The sequence below is a fragment of the Balaenoptera acutorostrata genome, chromosome 16 (genome assembly GCF_949987535.1).
Source record: "Balaenoptera acutorostrata chromosome 16, mBalAcu1.1, whole genome shotgun sequence".
Lineage (NCBI taxonomy): Eukaryota > Metazoa > Chordata > Mammalia > Artiodactyla > Balaenopteridae > Balaenoptera > Balaenoptera acutorostrata.
The window spans coordinates 36,683,990-36,699,766 of NC_080079.1; the positions used below are offsets into that span (position 1 = coordinate 36,683,990).

At 43.0% G+C, this 15,777-nt stretch overlaps 1 protein-coding gene across 9 annotated transcripts in view; it reads left to right on the forward strand.

The window, feature by feature from the left end:
* Nucleotides 1-1,582: 1,582 nt before the first annotated feature.
* HTR7 (5-hydroxytryptamine receptor 7) overlaps nt 1,583-15,777 on the forward strand; it is a 670,153-nt gene continuing 655,958 nt past the window's right edge. For 5 of the 9 annotated variants that reach the window (XM_057530949.1, XM_057530953.1, XM_057530951.1 and 2 more), the window contains exon 1: nt 1,622-2,872. In XM_057530949.1, the coding sequence (XP_057386932.1) occupies nt 2,328-2,872 (545 nt within the window). In that variant the 5' untranslated portion in view covers nt 1,622-2,327. Of the gene's footprint in view, nt 2,873-15,777 lie in introns of all 9 variants that reach the window. The other 4 variants (XM_057530954.1, XM_057530955.1, XM_007187505.2 and 1 more) reach the window with 3 other exon arrangements.

A 15,777-nucleotide genomic window follows, 5' to 3' on the forward strand; every position in this document is an offset into this window, starting at 1 on the left:
GCATTTATATGTCTACAATGAAAAAGCAAAAGCAGAAAACATCAGAAGCAGCTATGAAACATAAGTGGGCTGGGTAAGGGCTGACCAGAGTGTAGGTGGCAAATTATATTGACTGTAAACTCGAATAAAAAATATTGCTTTTCAAATTCTTTGTATAATTAATTAATGTGGAATATTATTTAAAAGAGCCAAGACATAAAGTAAGCTGACCCTGATTAGAGTACTCAAGGTAGATAAAAAAAATGAGAAAAGTCAAAATGAGTTAAAATAAGTTAAAATGAGAAAAGTCCCAAGTAGCTTGTGAAATTTACTAACTTAAGGAATTTTTAAGAGGCCTTGAGACAATTCTAAACCTCAAAAACCAAAAACCTGAGACATTTCAATGTAGTCACGAGTGATCTTGAACAAGTCATTAAACTTGTCCCAGCCTCTGTTTCCCTCTCTGTATTGCAGGGTGAACAAATGGTTTCTCAGATGCCTTCCAGCTACAAACTAGTTTTCTTTTGTCTGAAATTATGTTTAATACTAACTTAAGTAAGGTTGAAGAAATTTCCTCACCCATCCTCTTAACCATGAAGTAGTATTGTTTTGTGGTCTACATGTTACGCTCCACTCTTCCTCTGAATGTGTTGATCCGCTTACCCCAGACAGAAGAGAGCCTCTGACATGTTCACAGTAGTGAAAGAGCTGTCAGCATTGGCCCATGATTTAGGGATTTATTTTTTCTACTTAAAAAAATTTTTTTGAACGTGTAGAGGGAAGAATATGAACATAGTAATCAGATAAACCTGGGTTTGAAACCTCTTACTTACCAGCTGATTGCAATAGCAACTGTGTTTCCCGATCTGGAAAAACAGGGCTAATACCCACCCTGAAGAATGAGGAGTGTTACCCAGCACTCACATCAATACATTTTGAGGTTCCTGTTCCTTTTCTTATTTATGATCCGCTAGGGTCTAACTAGAAAAGAAAACAGATTTGATTATTCTTAGTCTTTAAAGAAATCACTGCTGGCTTCCGATAAAATCTTTAAACAAAATGGAGTGAAATAAGTCTCACAAATAATAAAAATCAGCCACTCTGACAGGGTTTCCATACCAAGGCGATTTTAGGCAATAGGCATTAATTAAATCAACATACACATCCAGGATTCTGCAGAACATTTATAACCCGTCATTTCTTCTTTTATGTGCAAGATTTCCAGAATGCCATGGGAGAATTAACCCTCATTTTAATATATTAGGCACTGAAGTCTGAATGTAAAAGCAGCCAAGGTCTATTTTCAGAGCTGAGAGGCCTGTTTCTAGACGCCTGGAGGGTTGGTCACAATGGGTTGAAGCCCTCTGGAGGTCCCTTCCCCAGAGCCCCCATCTCCTCCTAGGTGTCAGGACCCGGGCGTCCCTCCCTCTCCCTTTTCTCCTTCTTCTGAGCTCCCACCCCCACCCCCATTCAGCCGCTTCTCTTTTTCCATCTTCGCTTTCTCCCATCAGTGGTCAAAATAGGAAACGGAAGTATGTTTGTTGCTTGGTGGAGTGCTAAGAAAGGTTTATTTAAAATTAAGATAAAAAAAAAAATCCCTCCCCGGGTTCTTCATTTTGCAATGAGTCCGAGCGTCCGCGGGCTCCCTAGTCCTCCCCCCCGCCAAACTGTCGTTCACTAGTGACGAGGTTCGGGTCTGTCGGAGGGAGTGTGAGCCTCCTGCGGAAAGATCCCCGGGCAAAGCGGCTCGGGATCCCGGGAGGCACGTGGAGCACCGCCCCCCGCCCAGTGCCGGGGCGCGCCGGAGAGACGGCGGCCCCTGCGCAGCCGGGAAAACCCGTCCGGGAGCCCGGGGCGCGCGGGCAGCGGCCGGACGCGGCGGCGGCGCTGGCGGCGGGGACGCGGCGCGGTTGCCGCAGGGGAGCGGCGGCGGCGGCGGCGGCGGGCGCGAGGGGCGGGGCGCTCTCCGCAACTTCTGCCGCTGCCTCCCGGGCGCTCTCGGCCGAGCCACTCGGCGGCTGAAGGCTGCGAGCGGTGCGAGCGGTGCGGTGCGGCCAGCCGAGCCCGGCCCGCCGGCCCGCGATCCCGCGCGTCTCGGGGGTCCGTCGGGTGCTGGAGGCGCCTCCCGCAGAGAGTCCCCGGGTGGCCGCGCTCCCGCGTCGTCCGCTGCTGTTGGGGGACCAGGACGTGCGGGGCAGCAAGGCCGAGCCGGGGCGCCCCCCAGCGGACTGCACGGGCCCCATGGCTGGGCCGAGCGGAGCGGAACCGACGAGGTGAAGCCCCCGGGCCGGCAGCCGGAGCGCGTGGCGGGGGCGCCGGCTCCATGGGCAGCGACGCACAGCGGCACGATGATGGACGTTAACAGCAGCGGCCGCCCGGACCTCTACGGGCACCTCCGCTCTTTCCTCCTGCCAGAGGTGGGACGCGGGCTGCCCGACCTGAGCCCCGACGGCGCCGGCCCGGTCGCGGGCTCCTGGGCGCCGCACCTGCTGCACGGGGTCCCTGAGGTGACGGCCAGTCCCGTGCCCACCTTGGACGCACTCCCGGACAATGCCTCCGGCTGCGGGGAGCAGATCAACTACGGCAGAGCCGAGAAAGTTGTGATCGGCTCCATCCTGACGCTCATCACGCTGCTGACGATCGCCGGCAACTGCCTGGTGGTGATCTCGGTGTGCTTCGTCAAGAAGCTCCGCCAGCCCTCCAACTACCTGATCGTGTCCCTGGCGCTGGCCGACCTCTCGGTGGCCGTGGCGGTCATGCCCTTCGTCAGCGTCACCGACCTTATCGGGGGCAAGTGGATCTTTGGCCACTTCTTCTGCAACGTCTTTATCGCCATGGACGTCATGTGCTGCACGGCCTCGATCATGACCCTGTGCGTGATCAGCATCGACAGGTAAGGGCCGGGCCGCCCCGTCCTGGGGTCCGCCTGGGGATGTGCTGGCAGCTCAGCCCCGCACACTTGCCTTTCCTGGTCGAATAAACCAGACTCCCCTGCGGGAGGAAGGGCTGCGCTTAAAACACCCCCCCCCCCCCCCACACACACATCAACCCGACACCAACCAAACAACTTCAGTTACAGCGTAGCCTATATACACCTTTAAAAGAAGGGCTCGAAATGTTCTGGTTTACAGTAGTGAGAATTTTAAGACCAAAGTTAAGAGTATTTTAAGCGTTAGCAGTTCCACCAGGGGGTCCCTTGGCTTGGTTTTCAGAAGGGAGGGATTTGATCCTCTCTGAGCCTGACAAACCCTTGCTGTGAGCCTGAAAGAATCAGTTCTTACTTTAAGAAATCAGCAGGAGAAAAGCCACCTTGCTTTCCTGATTGTACGAGCTACTTCTCAGGCCAATAAAAAAGACCTAGAATGGTCCCAAAATTGGGGGGTCTACATGTTTTAACGTTGCACCTCTATGATTGCTGATTCTGAGTCACATTCTTTTGGAAGTCTGGTTTTACTGTCTGGCAAGGCTGTCTGTATCCTACAGGCTTACTGGAGCCTTATTCCCTGTCTGAATGGTTGGTTCTAGCATTTCATCATATCCCTTGGGAATCTTCTCTTGAGAACTCCCCCACTGGAGTAATTGAAACAGAGGCTGACCTTCTGTCAGGGATGCTGGGGGGAAAAAATTCCTGTCTTGGATGTCAGATTGGAATAGGAGACCTGCAAGGTTTCTTCAGACTCTAGGATTACAAGATTCTGCAGTGGAGCTAGTCGTTGGTCCTAGAAATATTGTGCAGTTGACAACTTGAAGTACGGTCCTAATGCTCTGGCAACAGAACAACTCTCTGTTTCTCTGGAGGCTGAAATAGTAAACCTTAATATTCACAGTTGGAATTTTGCTAGTGTTTTAAAACCAGCACAGGCTGGTATCCTGTTGTGTTTAATGATACAGAGAAACAGTTGCTTATTTTCTTAGTGGACCTACAGAACCTTTAAATGTGTAGACCTTCCAGCAAAGGAGAGATAATTGATGCCTCCACACTTAAAATGAGAGTGTCTCAAAGGATGGTGTAGCACAAAACTGAGGTTTTCCTCCTTTCCTTCCTGTAAACACTGCTATATTGTGTGTGGGGGTTTTTTTGTTTTTGTTTTTAATATTTAACATGTTGTGCTGTTTTACTGCTTGGCCAGGGTTTATAGTTACTGAAGGAAGGGGATATTTTCAGGGAAGAAAAATACATTGTATTTGCATTTAGTTAAAGATCTATATTATTTTAAAAAATTGATCCTGCCATTTTGTATATTATGTTAGGAGCTTCTAATAGCAAACAAGGAATTATTTTTAAGAGTAGAGCATGAACTGCATATGTGAGAATATTAGCTCCAAACTTGACAGCTGAAGTTCTGAATGACTGTAGTTAAGCATGACCACAGATATGCATTTACAGTCTGGCTGTGGCAACAGGAACTGGGAGAGTGCACTCAATATACATAGTAAGTATATGCTTGAATTATAAGCGTAAAAATCCGACTGTTCATCCAACAAAAACGGTGCTTCTTGCATGAATGGAGTCCTTTTAAACGGAACTTAGTGTAATAAAGCGAATAACAATTTCTGCTGCAAGTAATGCATTTATAAGCTTTTTTCATTTCATAATTGATAAATGATAAACAAACAGCACAGTGTGCTAATTTGTCTCCTAGGATGACCAGGTTTGGGTGGGACTGCGCTGAGATTCCTGTAGATGAGCTAAAGGTTTTCTCTGCTCGTGATGCACATGTGACTTAGCAGCAGCAGGAACGTCTCCAATACAGAGATGAGGTTAATCCTTTCTTTTTTTTTAACATCTTTATTGGAGTATAATTGCTTTACAATGGTGTGTTAGTTTCTGCTGTATCAGAGTGAAACAGCTATACATATACATGTGTCCCCATATCCCCTCCCTCTTGCATCTCCCTCCCACCCTCCCTATCCCACCCCTCTAGGTGGTCACAAAACACCGAGCTGATGTTCCTGTGCTATGCAGCTGCTTCCCACTAGCTATCTGTTTTACATTTGATAGTGTATATATGTCAATGCCACTCTCTCACTTCATTCCAGTCCCAGCTTACGCTTCCCCCTCCCCGTGTCCTCAAGTCCATTCTCTACGTCTGCGTCTTTATTCCTATCCCGCTCCTAGGTTCTTCAGAACCTTTTTTTTCTTTAGATTCCATATATGTGTGTTAGCATATGGTATTTATTTTTCTCTTTCTGACTTACTTCACTCTGTATGACAGACTCTAGGTCCATCCACCTTGACAAGAGCTTCTAATTTCTTTGCCAACTATATCCTTATGATTGTCACAAATTGTATTAACATAAGGATAAAGATTCTGTCTCTTAGTTTTTTTATGAGAATTGCCCCATTGGTGAATTCTGCTTAACAGTTATTTTAGAAGATGAACATGTCATTTATTTAGATAAAATGAAGAATTTATAGCATCGGAAGACACAGATTGCCTTTCTTCCAAGAACACACAGAACTAAAAATGAGAAAAAGGAAAATGCATTTGTTATCGGTTGATTGATAAGGTGCATTATTTCTATTTTTTCTTCAGTTCCATTGTGGAATATAGCCAACGATATAAAAATGTGCTAAGAAAATATGAAAAAGATTTAATCTTCATTCATTCATTTATCCATTCTCTCTCGGGTACCTAATATGTGTTATGCCATGCTTCGTGCAGCATAAGCAAAGATGAATTATAATATTCTGAGCCCATGCTTTGTTACAAGAAGTTGGTTACCTGTTGGGCATTTAACCTGTCTAAAATGGAACCTTTGATTTTTCTTAACCCCTCCCCACCATGCTGGGATGCTTTTCCAGCCTTTTCCAATGGAATTTCGTGCCCTTCTTCTTCACAGGCTTCAACACTCTGATCCCCACCCTTTATAGATAATGAACCATGATCACTGAAAAAGTAGCAGCCATTGGATGGAAACTACTTTGTCTTTCCACCACCAAATGAGTTTTCCTGCTTCTCTACCCTTTTTATTTCCTTCCAGTTAAAAAACAAGAAGACATGGTGTCCCAGCAAAGACCAAACCACCTGCACTTCACATCCTGTTCCCTCTCACATTCTAGAGGACTTGGTTTTTCCCTTGGGTCCTCATCTCTTCTTTGTCTTCAGTGTTGACTCTCAACAGGGTCAAGCTTGATGTTCCATTTTTAAGAACTCCTTCTTTGGCTTCACTCGTCCCTCCAGTTACTGCTCCACTTCACAGTTAAGCTTCTCAAAGAACTGTGACCACAGCCTGACTTTATTTCCTTACTCCTCAGATAGGTGAGTTTGACCCTCAACAGGTCTGCTGTAATACTTTAACTGGCCTTCCTGATTTCACTTCTGTCCAGTCCTCGTCCATTGCCTATGAAGAAGCTAGAATGATCTATTTTATTTTTTAAATGGTTTTAAGTGAGATAACATTTCCCTATAGTGAAATGCACAGATATTAAATGTACATTTTGATGAGTTTTGACAAATGTATGTACCCATGTAACCAACACTCCAAATAAGATATAGAATATTCTGTCATCCCGGAAAGTTTCCTTGTGCCCTTTTCAGAGTGATCTTTAAAAAATAGAAATCAAATTATCTTTTATATACAGTTTAAAAACATGCAAAACAGTTCTATATATTGTTTAGGTGAACTTATATAAGGAGTCAAAGTATAAAATAGTGCAGAGGAATGGTGAGCACCAAATTCATGAGAGTAGTTATCTCTGGTGGGGTGGGTGGAGGTGTAATCAGGGAGTAACATACATATCAATGATGTTGGTCATGCTTTGTTTCTTAATCTTGATGCTTGATACAGTCTTGTTATCCTGCATATAACTTTCTGTACTTATGAAATATATTTTTAGAACGTTTTTTGGAAATACATATAGAAAAGTGAGCAATCCTAAATGTAGAGCTTGATGCATTTCCACGAAGTGAACCCATGGAGGTAATCTGCAGCTAGATCAAGAAATTGAACATCACCTACCTCCCAGAGGTCCTCTCTTGCTCTTCTCCAGTTTCTAATACTCCCAAAGATAACCATTGTCCTGACTGTTAGCATCATAGATTAGTTTTTCTTGGACAAAACCTCATAAAATGGCATCATATAGTGTGTACTCTTAAATCTGGCATCTTTTGCTCAATAATAATGTCTGCTGTGCGATTCATCCATAGTTTTTAGCCAGTCAGTGTTTTATTCATTTTTTTTGCTGATTAGTATTCCATTTAATTTGCTTATCAGTTCACCTGTAGATGGACATTTGCATTGTTTCCATTTTCTATATATCACTAACAGTGCTTCTATAAATATTTATTTATAAGTCATCCTGTGTACATATTGTCATTCCTTTTGGGTAAATATAACACTGGATAATAAGGTACCTTATTGTATTTTAATTCTATATACCCCCCTCACATCTTTTGTGTTATTGTCATGCATTTTAATCTACATATTTTAAAAACCTATTAGATATTATCTTTATTGTTATTTTAAGCAGTCAGTATTCATTCTTATTTACCCACATGTTTACCTTTTCCATTGCTCTTTATTTTTTCCTATATTATCATGCCTTCATCTGGGATCATTTTCTTATGCCCGTTAGACTTTCATTAGCATTTTTTAAAGTGAGGGTTTGCTGGTGACTGATCCTCTCAGTTTTTACTTATCTAAAAATGTCTTAATTTTACTATCATTTTGAATGATATTTTCTCTAAGTATGGAATTCTATGTTTGAGTTTTTGTTCGGCACTTTAAAACATTATTCCATTGTCTTCAGGATTCCATCATTTCTGTTGAAACATTAGTCATTTACCAACAGTGTTATTACTTCTTTGAAGATAATGTGTCTTTTTTCCTCTGGCTGCTTTCAGGATTTTCTTTTTGTCTTTAGTTTTTATGCATTTTTCTGTGATGTCCCTAGGTTTGGCATTATTGGTTATTTTCTGTTGTTTATTTGCTGTCAACCCTGCTGAGGTTCTTAGTAACTTTTGTATTTGTGTATTGATATCTCTAATCAGTTTGCTAGTATCTCTTTAAATACTTTTACTGTCCTATTCTTTCTTCTTCTACGTTTTCAAAGTTACATAATTTAGATTGTTTCACTTTATCACACATGTATCTTACACTCTTTTCTTTCTTTTCCATTTTATATTTTTCTCTGTTCTTCAGCTTTGAAGAATTTTGACCTACCTTCCAATTTATTAATCATCTCTTCCACTCTGTTTAATATGTTGTTTGGTCTTATCTATTGAGTTCTTAATTTTAGAGTACTAGAAATTATATTTGATCTTTATTTTTTATTTTTTTACATTTGATCCTTTTTATTGATTCTAACTCTCTGGTGAAATTATTTGCCTTTTCACTGAATTTCTCCAACTTGTTATTATACTTCTGAGCATATTAATCATAGTTAGACTCTTTTCTACCAACTCTAATATCTGAATCACTTGTGGTTTCTTTGTGTGTGATCTCTCCCCCCCGACCCAACCCCCAGCTCTGGGTTTTGGCTTTGTGTCTTGGCATGCTTAATAAACTTTAATTGTATACTCAACATTTTGTATGAAAAACTGTGGATGTTGTATATGATGTTATTCTACTCCAGAGGAAATAGCTTCTAGGCAGGCATATTGGGGGACTGATTATTGTAATCCAGTTAGGGACTTAGCTGACTGTAGGCTTTGTTTTAGTTTTGATAAAGCTGTGTCTGCCAGTGGCCAATGCCTCTTTCTAGGGTGTAGCTTTCTTGGAACTTCAGCTAAGAGCATAGGGGGTTCTCAATGACTTCCCCCCCTGGTTAGTTCAGAACTCTGTTTTTTTTTTCTCCTTAGCAGTGTGAGACTATCACAACTCTCATTGAAAGTTTTTTTTGGGAGCTTTCTCCTTGGCTTCTTAGCCTCCTGCCCTGCACAGCTTCAGAATTCAGCAAATGTCTTGAGAGGAATACCAGCCAAGTGTTGGGCATAGTTTTCTGTTCCTTCCTTCTTATTTGGATCTTGGCATCTCAGGTCTCTAATTTTTGTTTGTCTTTCCTCAAGAGACTACCAAAATTTCTTCTGGTATTTTTGCCTCTTAATAGCATTTCTGTTGAGGCTCTTTGCCTGGATCCTCAGCTCCTTACCCCTCACCTAGTTTAGGCAAATGTCCCAAGGGAAAGAGTGGCTGCAGAATTTTGGCTCATCTCTTTGTGGTTCTCTCATTTCTAGGATTTTGTCCCCTCAACTCCTGGTTTTCTCAAAAACTCTGTTATGCCTTTAAGCAGGTGTGTGTGTGTGTGTGTGTGTGTGTGTGTGTATGTATTTGTGCTTTATCCAGCTTTTCTAGTTGTTTTCAGCAGAAGCATTAGTCTGAAGCATTAAGCAACCCCATCATAGGTAGAAGTGGATGTGTGCCTGAAAGATTTTAAATGTATGCAGATATAGAAATATAATGATGTAAATTTTGTGCTTAAAACCCTTCATTGGCTTTTCATTTCACTAGGAATACAATTCAAAGTCTTTGGCACACCTACAAGGTCCCTGATTTGTTCCTCCCTTACTTCCCAACAACATTTTGTACTGTGTTTCACCTTGCTTTCCATAGTATAGTCATACTGACCTTTTTCAGTTTCTCCAGCATGCCAAATTCTTCCTACATCAGGCCTATTCCATGCAAACCCACCAACTAATATATTTGTAATACTATGATTTCATGTCTGGAGTTCTGTTCCCTAATACATGTTTTTTGATCCCAACTTGGATAGCTTAAAAGTGTTTAACCCTCTAAGATGGCAATAGTTAAAATGTCTGAAAAATACCAAATATTGGCAAGGATGTAGAGCAGAGGGAACTTTCATATGTTACTAGTGGGACTGTGAATTGGTGAACTACTTTGAAAATAATTTGCCGTTATCATGTAGTGTTGATGATACATACACCCTATGATTCTGGGATTCTGTTATTTTACCACTAGGTATATGTCAGAGAGACTCTTGTCACCAAAAGTCTTGTACAAGAATATTTATAATATCCACAAATTTGAAACTCCCTAACTTGAAATAATATATACGTGTATCCGTAGTAGAATGGATAAATCAGTTGTGGAACATTCACAGAATAGAATACTATTGAGTAGTGGTTATCAAACTTGAGCATGCATCAGAACTATCTGGAGGACTTATTAAAACACAGATTACTGGGCCCCATTCCAAGAGTTTCTGGTTCAGTAAGTCTGGGGTGGAGCCCAATTATTTGCATATTTGCATTTAAACAAATTCCCCAATGATTCTGATGCTCCTGGTTTTGGGACCTTACTTAGAAAACTGTTGCTATACAGCAATGAAAATTGTTGTAGTAAAATGAATCTCACAAAGTAATTTAAACAATTTTTTATTATAAAAATTTTGAAACTTATTTAAGAGTCAAGAGTATAGTATAAAGAGCCTAATCTATCCATCGCCTAGCTTCAACAGTGATGAATTTATGACCACCGTATTCAAAGTATACTGTGCAACTCCTCCTTCCTCACAGTATTTTAACTCAGATGTCAGACATCATGTAGTTTCACCCATAAATTCTTTGGGGCCACAAACATAATGCTGAGCTGAAGTGGAGTCCAGAAGAACACATGATTCCATTCATATAAAAATGAAAGAAACAGCATTGTTTAGAAGCATACATAAGTGTCAATATCGTAAAGAAAAGGAAGGAAGTATACATCATGAGAACAAGGATAGTAGTTAATTACTTCTAGGTGGGAAGGAGGGGTGTTGTGATCAGAGAGGTGTGCTTTTGAGGTGGTGTAATGTTTTATCTCTTGCCTATAGAGGTAGTTACATGAGGGTTCACTTTACAAATTACTATTAAAATATTCATGTATATTTTAGGCACTTTCCTACATATGTATTTTGTTTTACATTAAAGGGACAGAAGTATTTATTTGATGACATCTTGTGAGGTGTATATGGATTTACATCAGATGTATGGTTAATCTGAGCAGATACAGTTATTGTTTTAATGCTATCAGCATCCATTAGTTTTCAGCCTCATGTTTGTGGGCAGGGGTCGTTTTTGGGTTGTCCACAGTTACAGGAACTCCTCTGGCTAATTTGCAAGAGCCATAATCTTTAGTTCTGGCTGGTGTCTGGCTGAAGCCTTGCTTCCTCGCCAGGTACTATGACTCATTTGCTTCGATGATCTGAGTTCTGCTCTTGGCTTTAATTCTGCTGTGATCAGCAGTGCAGGGTGCATTCTGGTTTCCCTGGATCTCCTTTCTCTTTGAAGGAAGTCATTCTTGCTCATCTCTGAAATTAACTTTCAGCTTGTATATACACTTTAAGAGTTGATGGAATCCTCTTCTTTTTGTCTTTTTCTCCATCTTGTCGCCTGGCCTTCATCTTGGTCAAGACAGACAACCAGAGCCACACTTGGGAAGGAGGAGCAGTGCCCTGGGAGGGTAGCCAGGATTCTGGAGGATTGCAGACTCCACAGGATTGCGGGACTCTGACTTCTTACTGACAGATGAACAGATGCCATCATGTTGTCTGTCATAACTGCTAAACCTAAGTGCCAGTTTCTTATCTTATGTGCTTATCCTTCACACCATTGTCCATTTACACTTCCTAAAACATCACTGTGAGGTGTCACTGTGTCATTCTCCTTTAGGAATAACAGCTACCATTTTTGAGGGTCTTTTGTGCTACATAAGTTTCTAGAGATTCACATAATATCTCATTTAACCTTCACAACACCTTTGTAAGGGTATTTATTGAGGCTTGTGCTGTCATTGAGGTCGACTGGCCAAAGGTATAGGAGACAGTGTAAACAGTTTTTTTTTTTTAATCAAGACTTTGTTTTTTAATACAAGCCCAATACAATTATTTATTTATTTTTATTTTTGGCTGTGTTGGGTCTTCGTTTCTGTGCGAGGGCTTTCTCTAGTTGCGGGAAGCGGGGGCCACTCTTCATCGCGGTGCGCGGGCCTCTCACTGTCGCGGCCTCTCTTGTTGCGGAGCACAGGCTCCAGACACGCAGGCTCAGTAGTTGTGGCTCACAGGCCCAGTTGCTCCTCGGCATGTGGGATCTTCCCAGACCAGGGCTTGAACCCGTGTCCCCTGCATTGGCAGGCAGATTCTCAACCACTGCGCCACCAGGGAAGCCCCATTTTAAATCCCATTCTGTAGATGAGGAAACTGAGGAAACACACACACTGTATGTGGCAGGAACACCATCTGAATCAAAAGCCCATATGTGTTCCTCTACATCATTGTAGCCATTGTCTGCTATATAAAGAGAACATTGTTAAGATAGCATTCAAGGCCTCTTGTGACTTGACCCCAGCCTCCTTTATAGCCTCAGTCTGACTAATCCCATCATAGGCATCCTCCCTTTTAACAGGATGTCAGAACAGAACTCATGTTCTTACCCCCCCAAACTTGTTCCTCTTCCAAGGTTCCCATCCCAATAAATGGCATCAGGCTGCACCCATTTGCTTTGCTAGACATTTAGGTATCGCTTTTGAAACTTTCCACCCAGCCCCCCACTGTCACCAGTGCCTCACCAAGCCCTGCTCACTGTCCCTTCACTTTTCTTCTCCCCGGTCCCAGCGCCAGAAACTCAAGCCAAGCCTCTGCCGGCTTTCACTTGGACCATGCGAAGTAGCCTCCCAGGGCTTTCTGTGTATCTACCCTTGCTGCACATTAATGCAGAGTGCGTAACCTGAGCTGCACATTAGAATCACCTGGGCAATGCTCGGAGCCCATCTCTAGAGATCCTGATGTAATTGGTCTGGGTGGGCCTTGGCATCAGTATCTTTGAAAATATCCCCCAGGTGATTCCAATGTGTATTCAGCCAGAGGGAGAAGCCCTGAGTGAGCGTGATCTTGTAAAAATGCAAACGCGATTTTATCCGTGGTTCCCAAAGTTACTTGCACATTAGCATCACCTAGGAATCTTCAAAAATTTCCAAAGCCCATACCCAGGCCGTACACAAACCCAACTGATGCACAGTCTCCGGGGGTGAGACTCATGCATTATATTCTGGAAGCTCCCTAGGTTAACCCAATGTGCAGACAGGTCTGGGCACTGCTGAAATTATGCTGTTCTCCTCTTCAGACTCTTTAATGGGTTAATGAGTTCCCCTGCTCTTGGGATAAGATCCTAAAATTTTAATATGATTTAAAAGATTTTATAATCTGACTTCTGCCTATCTCACTAGATCAGGGGTTGGCAATTTCTTTCCGTAAAGAGCTAGATAGTAAATATTTTAGGCTTGTGTGCCACGTAGTCTCTGTCGCAGCTACCCAGCTCTGCCGCTGTAGTGTGAAAGCAGCTGTAGACAATATGTAAATGTACGGGCATGGCTGTGTTCCAGTAAAACTTTTTTTATGGCTACTGTCATTTGAATTTCGTAAGATTTTCACAATGTTATTAAATATTAGTCTTTTTTATTTTTTTCAACTATTTAAAAATATGAAAACATTCTTAGCTGGTGTGGGGGGGGGGAGGCTATACAAAACCAGGAAGGGACCAGATTTAACCCTGCTGGAGTGTGCCGACTTCTGCCAACGATTCCGTTCAAGTCAATTCAGTTCTCTAACTATCGTGTAGATCATCTCTCTTCCTCCCCTGCCCCTCTTCCCACCCCGCCCCCCCCACCCCCATATTCTGGCAACTCTGAGCTTCTTTCCATTCCTTGACATTTTGCAATTCAGGGACTTCACAAGTCTTTTTATTGCCTACTCCCCACCCCACCCCCCTGACACACTTATGTGCCTCTTGGGCTGGTTAATTCTTATCACTCTTCAGACAGGTCCTTGACTAGATGTTACTGCCTCATGGAAGCATTCCGAGAATCCCCAGACGATCTTAGACAGTCGTATAACTCCCTGCATTTTTTCTTTCTTGCGCTCACCTCAATTTGTAATTACCGGTTTGTGAAATTAACTGTAATGGGTTCATGATTTGTGGGGTCATCCATACAGCAAGCATGGTAGGACCAGGGTCTCTCTTGTTCGAGACTGAATCCCCAGCCCCCAGCCTAGTACTTGGCACATAGTAGGTGTTCAGTTAATCCGTGTGGATTGACTGAGGAAGGAAGAGAGGGAAGGTGGGTGCCTCTGATTCCCAAATGTCTGGCCTTGCCTTCTTATTCTCCACTTTCGTATGAAATATTCTTCTTGGTGAAGTTTTTTTGGGAAGCCAAATTAGAGTCAGGAGATTGTATAATGAAACAGAAGCAGCGTGGAGGCAGCGGGACAGTCCCAAGGGGTCATCCCATCAAGGCATGGTAGGCTGGTGAGCCACTTTCTGCTCTCCACGTGTGTGCGGAACACTGACATAAACAAGGCCCTAGTGATGCAAAAGATTTAGCAGCTTGGAGCCAGGAGTCAGCTCTTTATTATAATCACTGCTGTGCCATGAAGCAGGGTGAAAAGGCAGGAAAAATTAAGCAAAAATCCCAGATCCTTTTCGTTTCAATGAACAAAACATATTTCGACCAAGCTCATGCATCCCAGAAGGAAAGCCGTAGGTGTCAGGCATGAAGGAGATACCCAAATAGGGAGGCACAGTAACTGACAGTCGCAATATCATTTATTGAGCACGTACTATGTGCCGGGCCCAGTGCCACGGGATTTATGTGATGCATCTCATTTCATCCCCATGACCACTCTGTGGTTACTCTCATCCCTGCCACCCCTGCAGGATGAGGAAAGGGAGGCTGAGAGAGGTTAAGTAATTTGCCTAAGAGCACACAGGAGGAAAGCAGTGAATCTTGCTTGGCTGAGGGAAGGTCTGACTCCAGCTCAGAGGGGTGTTGGCTTTGTGAACATCATCTCTGAACCATGTCAAGTGATAAGTGTTTTCTCCTGCTGTTCAGACAGGACAGTGATGATGTTAATAGCAATTATTATTATATTCGTATCAGTCCGAAGTCTCTTATCTAATATCCTTGGGGCCAGATGTGTTTTGGCACATTTTCCTCTAGTGTTGATCCATGGTATCTCTCCCTCCAGTCCCTCTGTTAGCTTTGGGGTTATGGTTAAGGTGAGGTCACTATGGGCTATTAAGATCCACATCTTCATAGTTTTAAGTTAGATGAGCAGGAGGCCCTAACAAAGAGGCCAAGTGTGTATACGTGTGTGTGTGTGTGTGTGTGTGTGTGTGTGTGTGTGTGTGTGTGAGAGAGAGAGAGAGAGAGAAGAGGGATGGAGAGAGGGTTAGGTAGGTCGTGGGGATATGGATGGAGAGAGAGAGAAAGAGAGGGAGGGGAGGTGAGAGGGAGAGAGAGGATACAAGGGCGAGCAATCTAGAGGAGATGGTGGGGGTGAGATTTATTTACTAAGCAAACCCTTGTTGTTTGCCTACTGGGTATTGAAGTACTGTGGGGATACAAAGCTGAATAAAGACACAGCCTCGTCCTCAAGAGGTTATCTAGTTGAGCATAAATTAAGATTATTTTATTCACGTACCAGAAAATTTGGACCTTTAAAAAGTTAGGTTGTACATATTGCTTTGCAGTCAATCCCTGTGCGATATGACCTTTCTTGAAAGAGTTTATGAGTCATTTAGCTTCTGGTTGCAAACAATTGGCTAGTTTGAGCACTTCCATCAATAAAACCCCCGGTACTCTATGGTCTGTTTTTGAACAGCCTTTCTGTGCCTGGAGAATTCTTGTTAAGGACTGCTGCAAAACGAGGACTGCTAGGTCAGAACTAAGCACTCATGCTTCTGATGTTGCCTGTTGAAGTACAGGATGCCAGCCTCTGGGGGCTGAGCAGCTGTGGGCCTTTGGGGGAACATCTCCAGTGAACCTATTTGGGAGCTTTATTTTTGCCCATTTAGCCGG